The 8,217-nt window shown below is 45.2% G+C and overlaps 3 protein-coding genes across 3 annotated transcripts in view; 2 read left to right on the top strand and 1 right to left on the bottom strand.

Moving 5' to 3' along the window:
* Window positions 1-438: 438 nt before the first annotated feature.
* SARC_02685 (hypothetical protein) lies at window positions 439-4,074 on the top strand (the record flags this gene model as incomplete). The annotated part of the gene is made up of 7 exons (XM_014303557.1): window positions 439-658; window positions 1,215-1,422; window positions 1,795-1,855; window positions 2,245-2,409; window positions 2,647-2,768; window positions 3,062-3,267; window positions 3,767-4,074. 7 exons carry the CDS (start codon window positions 439-441, stop codon window positions 4,072-4,074), a joined length of 1,290 nt encoding a protein of 429 aa, XP_014159032.1.
* An 887-nt stretch (window positions 4,075-4,961) lies between these two features.
* Window positions 4,962-5,616, top strand: SARC_02684 (hypothetical protein; the record flags this gene model as incomplete). Its single annotated transcript, XM_014303556.1, has 2 exons — window positions 4,962-5,125; window positions 5,352-5,616. 2 exons carry the CDS (start codon window positions 4,962-4,964, stop codon window positions 5,614-5,616), a joined length of 429 nt encoding a protein of 142 aa, XP_014159031.1.
* Window positions 5,617-6,165: 549 nt separating this feature from the next.
* Window positions 6,166-8,217, bottom strand: part of SARC_02683 (hypothetical protein) — a 2,470-nt gene continuing 418 nt past the window's right edge. Inside the window, exons 2-5 of the mRNA XM_014303555.1 lie at window positions 7,512-7,601; window positions 7,271-7,326; window positions 6,555-6,625; window positions 6,166-6,278 (exon numbers count right to left, since the gene is read on the bottom strand). Of these exons, the coding sequence (XP_014159030.1) occupies window positions 6,227-6,278; window positions 6,555-6,625; window positions 7,271-7,326; window positions 7,512-7,601 (269 nt within the window). The 3' untranslated portion in view covers window positions 6,166-6,226. The remainder of the gene's footprint in view (window positions 6,279-6,554; window positions 6,626-7,270; window positions 7,327-7,511; window positions 7,602-8,217) is intronic.

Below are 8,217 nucleotides of genomic sequence, written 5' to 3'. Positions count from 1 at the left end.
ATATATATATATATATATACATATACGTTTATTTATACATTTTTTCTTTTCTTATCCTTATTCAGATATGTGCTGTATCTGTTATGATCATTTGTTTTTTTCTCCCGCTGGTGTTGGAATATATCCAATACTGGCCCACGGGTGTGCATTGATTTGATTTCGGTAGCTTAAATCAAACACAAAGATAGCACTCCTTAGCTACGAGGCCGTCATCCCGTGTACTACTGTGAACGCATGTATAGTGCATTATGGTCATATCTCTGTTTTAGTTATTCGCCGTAATGATGCTTACCGTCTCGCCGAACACTCTCACACTCGCTGCGCAAACAAAAACCCGGCCAACGAAACTAACGGTTCGAATTTATCGGGTGATCCAGAGAGCAAGCGGGCAAGCAAGTCAACAAGCTACACGCATGGTGGATGCGCGACGAGACTACTATGCCAGGTTTCATGGTCATCTCATGCGGGTTAGAGGGTGAGCTCGACTGCCATGGCTTCGGCGACCTGTCGAATGCTGCGGTCGGGGCGTTGTTCTACGCTGTACAGACGCGGAGGGCGTTATTTATCAACACTGGCAAACCACACGTGTATGATTTCCTCGAAAGTTCGCAGTTGGAATGGGGCTTTGTTGGAGCCGTTGCCGAGTGTGCAATGAACGGTATGCGTACTGTGTGATCAGAGGGTGTCAGCGGGTAGTGTGGTACAGTGCAAATTAATTGGTGATATAGTGTGTGTTGATGCACCAGAATAGGAACAGTTCGTGCTAAGCAAATGTTTCGAGATGATGTAGGATTGTTTATTTGAGCCTATTGAAATTATAAAGATCTGAAGGATACCACCTCAGTTATTAGTGAATATCCCAACAGGTCTTTGTGTGTTATGCGTTCTGTAGCTGTGTGTTGTTTGTCTGATGCTAGTTACACACAATGCCGTGGAACGAAGCCTAATCTTGCACACAACAACGAAAGCATGTAATTTGTGCATAGCACCTGTCACAAACAGACCGTTGTCTTGTATGTGGGCTGAAATGGAGACGTGCGTATCCATCGAGTTGTGCGAACTGCACTCGAGTTTTGATACGTATTTGAGCCTAATTTTAATGCACCAAGAATCAACAAGATGGGGTTGAATTGAATACTGCATCACCGTCTTACCTGTTTATTCATCGCCAAAATGTGCTGTGTGCTCAATGTCCGTATAATGCTCAAACGCAGGCGCCCCAAAATTGAAAAAGTCCGAATCGCCACTCATACGCTTCACGGATGAAAGCAAAGGTGACACGGCATTCGGCCAGACTTTTCCTCTGTCTAGTTGGCTCGATTTTTTCTGGCTCCATTTGGGATTGTTTCATCGAGATATCACACTGAATGAGGGTGTCCTGCTACCACCGGCGCTGGTCATCACATCATACAATGTTCTCAGGTACATAGAAAATCTTGCTTTTGCGATCGACTTTTTTCTTTCTAGAGGAGGTAATTGTGGGATGTGGTACCTTAAGAACTTTGTTAAACCAAAAGTTCTTGTCTAGTTCTTGTTGTTCTTCATCGAGTGTAGGCATAGACATGCCCCAGTCTTTGTACGTACGCGAGTAATCGTGTGGCGATCACACTGAGTAGCTGATCTTTCCGGTCCTCGAACAGCCGCAAAACAATGAAACGCCCTTTTGTATACGTTTCTTTGTTGTTTGCTGTTGCGAGGTAGCACCACATGAGAATGGTTATGCGTATAGAAGCGTGACAACCATGTCGTATGCTGACGTCGGTTCTTTTGTATCGTCCACTTTCATCGCTCCAGTGAATACAGATTCATGTTGGCCTTCTATGGAGAGCCGAGAGTCAGCATGAGTGTCAGTAAGGTCAGTTGCGTGAGACGCGCTCACTATTGAATATTTATGCACTGCAGGTGAAAACAACGGTGGTTCTCATTCGACCGTATATGTGGCACTGTACTTTGATAATGGGTGAGGGTAGTACTCCCCTGAGTCTTGTAGCTTGTTGGGGATTACCTGAACACCCCACCTCGCTCGGTCTATGCACAGCGCTTCTATTTCCTATACTCGTTTGTCAAGCCAGCCAAACCCAACGCTTCATCAGAATCGATCGGAATCAGTTCGTACTCTGCGAGAGGGTGTTTGTTTCGCTGGTGTATATTCCATCTAATCTCCCTGACAACGTGAACGAACAGTCGTGGTACTAAATCGGCTGTTTGAATCTTCCCTCGGTGTATTGTACACTCACTAAACAGGATGACTATAGGTATGTGTTCACCTACGGATGCTTACTACGTACACTGTTCGAACGCCCGACTCAAAAGATGTACAAGCACGTTGCGGAACCTATGGAGATTATGACGCGAGCTGACGTGAGTGTTGCTGTGCACATTCGATTTGGCGATGCTTTGATGGATAAGGTAAGGTGCGCGTGATAGGGGTTTCTGGTTCGTTTATATTGTGGTTTTTGTGTAGTGACCTTATAGGGCGTTTGCTACAAGTTAGTAGACGAATCATGTTGATGGTGATACGCTGTTTGAGCCTATCTCTCCAATAGCCTGCATACACCTGAAGCCAGACAACAACAAATGCCAATCTTAACTCAACTAGTGAATGCTACACTCTCGGCCTTCCGGTCTATGCTTGTCTGCTAGTAGGATATTAGCGAGTTCATCCCGGGACCCGCTGACAGGCGAGTCAAAGTTGATCGCAGTGGGGTAGACCCTTATTGCGTTTGCGGCTGGAATTTTGTCGAGCAAACACTGCGGGGAAAAACCATGTAAGCAATCTGTCCGTGTCGTTTGAATTTGGTGAGAACCTTTCTGGACGCGTGTGTGAGTTAGTGTATCCGCAAAACCATGTTCGCATATGTATGGGTGTGTAAAGATATGCAGGCCCATCGCCCCCAGGAAGCATAGTTCCCAGCGAATATATGTGAGCGGCCATATTGGCATGCAAATTCGATATAGGTAGTGAGGATTTGACTGTATTCTCTCGCACATCGCGTTCTAACGACTCCTCAACAGTGTACGTTGCTCAAGACTGTCGCAACGTTTATACTGCACAACACAGAGTGGACAAGAGGGATACTGTGATCAGCGACTCGACAACGGAATTCAAGGCCTTTGACTCTAGTTCAGATGGAGCATTAGACATAGCCGTGTTCACTTTGGCCGATTCATCGCGGGGGGTCAAGTTAATCAAGGACTATTTCCTTGAGAAGCACGCCCGAAGCGCGGTGTGGAACCCGATTGCGGCAAAGAAGTTCACCGACAAAGGTATTGATATACACGTCTGCCAGAGCTGGCTTAAATTAGAGAGGGGAAGGGTTTTATTAAAATATAAAATAGCTATATTAGGCAGTGAATTAAGCGGACTCCCGCTTTTCCAGTGCTAGACGGATACAACAGCGCCGGCAAGGAACAATTACAGAAGAGCGGGACAGGCTTGAGTCAGAGAGTTGTTCAATCAGTCGGATTCCAATAGCGGTTCTGTTCAACACACACCCATTCTGACTTCCCACGTTACGGTTTAAGTTTTGCTGAAACAGGCAATAGCAGCAAAAATAAGAAGCCCTCGTTTGCACAGCGCAGTGCAGGTTCTGTATTTTTTTTACGCATACAACCAACGCACAAAAGCTAGTGTGGGTAGCATGGATAGGCAAAAGAAGAGGAACTACGAAACGTGTAAAATTCACGACTTCTACAAATGAGTACATTGCAACAGTTCATTTTTCTTATCTTTCCATCCCAATCTTTGTAACTAAACACTTAAAAGACTTCGGCAAAGGCGGCAAGTGGATGCCGGATGACAAGACAACACAGACACAGCACAACACGTCGAAGGACCAAGAAAGCAAGCAATCGAATGTCTTAGTATTCAACACCGCTGGTGCGCCAAAACATGTGGCCGTGGATACCGATATGGAGTCTGATATCAAGGCTATGGCCGATTGGTTGATAGCGAGCTCGGCTGACTTTGTAGTCACGTCGCGCAGCGGATTCTCGTTCAGTGCGTCTGCGAAGAGTCTGCACCCCGCAGTCACGCTATTCCAGTGCTGGATTCATAACTTCTATTTGCACTGAGTGGTAGCTACGAGTGTATCTGTCTTAGTTGCCACGATGGCATATTAGTGTGCAATACGACTTTTTTTTTAGCGCGCCCTAGTCGTGACTTTGAAATACCGCCACGGAGTCGAGTGATAAGGCTATAACATGTAGTGCATGTGTTGATAGCAAATCGGCTGACTGTGTAGTCACATCACAGCGGATTCTCGTTCGGTGCGTCTGCGAACAGTCTGCATCCCGCTGTCATACTGTTGCGGCATTGGATGCGTGATTGCCCTGAGTGTTGGCTTCGAAGTATAATCGATTGAGTACATTTGAAGTATACGTGACGCAGTGCGAGTCACGAAGTACGGCTGGTGCGCCTAAACGCGGGGCTTCGTGGACCGCTGTAGAGTCTCAAACCAACGCTATAGCGAGATACGTGATAGCAAGTTCGACGGGCTTTATAGTCACGTCACTCAGCGGCTGTTGCTCGGTGAGTGTGCATAGTTTGTACACCCTACAGTCGCACTGTTACAGTGTTGTATTCATGATTGGTTCTACACTGAGTGGTGGAGTCGAGGTGTCGGGCCTGAGGAAACGCCACGATGGCAAGTAGGCTCGGAGGATCTCAGGCGAATGAAAAAGTGCCCCCGACTGGCAATCAATCCGATCTGAAGTACAACATAACAGCACAGGCAAGATGCGCACCTCACAGTATTGTCTGACCTTGCTCATAACCGCTACGACTGCACAGTGGACAGGCGCTATGCTGCTGTGGAAGAGAGTTGCGAGCACCTCACAACACCCGTAGGTCATATCTCCGGCAAAGCCAACGGCAGGTGTTGGGCTTTAAAAACCGAATCAACCGATGTAGCGTGGACAAAGCGAATGCGAGCTAGTTTGCGCCAGATTAGCAGGGCAGTATGGGACTCGCGCAGACGTATGGCCAGCTGATAAGCGTGGCGGGTTCCGCCATGATCACGAAGGCAATGGGCAGTGAACAAGATCATCGCACCATTGCAAACACCCGATTGCACCGTGGTGATGTACTTCTGGCAGGTGGAAGGTCCAAAATGCGCAGAATTAGGTGTGGTACTTGGATAACGCGTTGCTACGTTGGCTCCTGAGTTGTTGCACCGAGACAAGCGTTTATGCAACACCTCAAATGGACGGATTCAGATCAATCCAATTCCACCTGGGCTGCAGTGAAGGCTAGGTGGGTTTTGGCACGTATCCTCTGATGAATTGGGGTGTGTGATTGGAAGTAATACCCAAAAGCAGAGATGGACTTCATGTTCTATTGTAATGTCCAGTCTGATTTTACACCAACTGCGGCAGAAATGGAGGTGCTATGCTGGACATGCATACACGAATGCGCAGAGCTGCGATCGAGTAGCCGGTCAACCGCACGTGTTAAAGAAACAGGAGTGCTTGAACGGATGTGAACCCGCGGCTACTACAACGCGAGTCTTAGATACCATGGTACAGGTAAAGGTAGGCCTGCGCACATCGATAGTGCCTTATACCAACGGCATGGACGAGATAAGCAAACGTTTAGGAGTTCATGCCCTTACGTGACGGAGTCTATGTATGTCCACAAGAGTGCGAACACGCACACTGGTAATTTAGAGACGTCTCTGCAATTGGGACGAGTGGGTGTATAAGCAGGGCAGACAGGCATGAAGCGCCAAATCGCATATAATAAAGGACAGGGGTACTTCCTGCGATGTATATTCCTCCATTAAATCCAGGCGGTATGGTATGCACATGGCATACCGAAGCTGCAGGCACGCACAAAACGCATTCTGGACCAATCTTAAGGTTTATAACAAGAGCTCAAAAGACAACTGAGTCGAAGGAAGCCCACAATACATGAGCAAATACCAAATTTAGACATTTGAGAGCACCGCGAGCGATCTAATGCACATCGAATGTTTAGATAAATACAGTCACTGAATACGCTATTCAATGGCTCTATCCTATCGTCCGATTTAGGAGAGGAAGTCTGTGACACTATCAGAGTCGGTTGATGTCATTACATCCGTGTCTGCTATTCCAAATAACGTGCCGATCTATACTAAACTTTTCATCATACAAAGATATAACCGATGAGTAGCGAACTACTGGTTTGGAATGTCAATGTGTTTTAATAATGCGCATTTACCGTTAAAACTTTAAAGTTAAAGATCTACTGTGAGTATGGTGCACCTCTTCGACCTTGCGACGCCGACATCCGATCGCTGTGAGTGTAGTAGGAAAGAGTAAAACTTTGAATTATTGCTCAAAAAATAAGAATGTGACCCTTCGAAATCAAGGACAGAGGATTCGTCATTCGATATGCGCCTGCACAGATCAACAGCACGTCTGTCTAGATGTACATACCACCCAACGGAGCTCACAATACCTACATAGGCCAAGACACTGCACATTACCACATGACATACATGTCACTTGCACATATCAACATATGGAAAATCATCTGCAGGCATACACACAAGTGCTAAAACCTCGCGTACCTGAAATAGGGCACCACATTTGTGTGTTGACTAACCCAGCCGATAGTAGCGGTAGGGATGAAATCGGTACCCTGCACAAAAACATACAATAGGATGTCATCAGCAGCGTCATAAACCCTCATGAGGCACAGGTCATAGATCTTCGAGAACTAATGCTGGTAGACTGTGACTATGACTATAACTAAATGTTGCTCGCAAGGCTATAGATGAGTGTACGGCCCCAAACGTATACCTTCAGTAGAGAAGACATGTCGGCCGGATAACACACGGAACGAGTACAATGTTATCTGGTAATGTTCGACTAAAGATGTGTGCACAATGTCTTTCAATTCAAGTTCCAAGTTCTAAATTTAGATCAGTATCCATATATGGAATTTCGATAGGATGGTCGACCATGCTCGGCTGCAATCACAACGCCACTATACAATCTAAAGTACACAAATGTGTCGGTGCATATAGCTAATGCCCGTCGTAAACTACGCGGAGGTATTAGAAACAGAGTTCTCATTGGGGAGAGGAAAGAAAAACTCCTACTCAACGACCATTATCTAAATGCCATTTAACGCCAGTGATTGTCGCTGAGGTACAATCTACAATTGTGAGTGCGCATACTCATAGAATGTCTGCTGGGCCTTATTTGCATGGTCTACGTTACGATACAAAGAGATAGGGTGAATGTTAAAGGACAAGAAAGTGCCAACACTAAGATTCCATACCGGTAAGATCTCCTCAAAGAACGACAAGGCTGTCAGGGGGCCGAACCCATACATTGCTGTTTTGTTGAGTCATACCACAGAAGAGAGGTTAGAAATGAAGTAATCGCAAGTAATTCTTGTGAACAATTCTTTACAGGAAACCACCGATAAATTTGTTATACAGTTGCTCTTCCAAACAGTGGTATACTCCAATACACTATAAAAAGGTTATACGGAATATACCGTCCAGGGAGCTACTTACTTGATACCAGGTACGCTTGAACGGGCGCCCAGAAAACGTCTATTAACTCTCCAAAGCCAGGTACAAGATATGTCAATGCACCTATAAGGTCTGTGGGGAAAAACAATCGAATAGCGCTCAACATGACGTCTGGTTCAATACGAATTGCAATACATTTGGCGTTGACAAAATGATTGGACCGTAATTATCTGATTAGAGATACTAACAAGACAGCTGATTAGCGAAAAAGAAGAAAGAAAAATAATGCACCTGGAAAAAATTGCCGACTACCCGCGAACACTTCAAAACGACTAGATCGTACAATACATAAAATATAAAATCTAGCCGAAAACTCCAGTTTTGCTGTTGCTAAAGATATTTACGCGCATGATATGAGCTCGCATTGATTACGGATATACCGGAAAACTATAAAAAATGCACACGTATAAATATTTGCATACACGTACACATGCAAAACTATATACCTGTATCGACACACACACACACACACACACACACACACACACACACACACACACATATATATATATATTTACATATCAAAAGATGTTGAATTGAAGAGATGTGATATAGAAATCAATACATCCCATAGACATGAATATAGAAGCAGATGCGCATATATACATACTGTAGGCATACAGAGATATATCATTAATTGTACACATACATGTACAAATAGAAACACATATGCGTAAACAGAAACATA

This window comes from Sphaeroforma arctica, assembly GCF_001186125.1.
Source record: "Sphaeroforma arctica JP610 unplaced genomic scaffold supercont1.123, whole genome shotgun sequence".
Taxonomy (NCBI): domain Eukaryota; class Ichthyosporea; order Ichthyophonida; genus Sphaeroforma; species Sphaeroforma arctica.
Note: the sequence above shows the minus strand (reverse complement) of the source record. Positions and strands in the feature narration are given on the sequence as shown.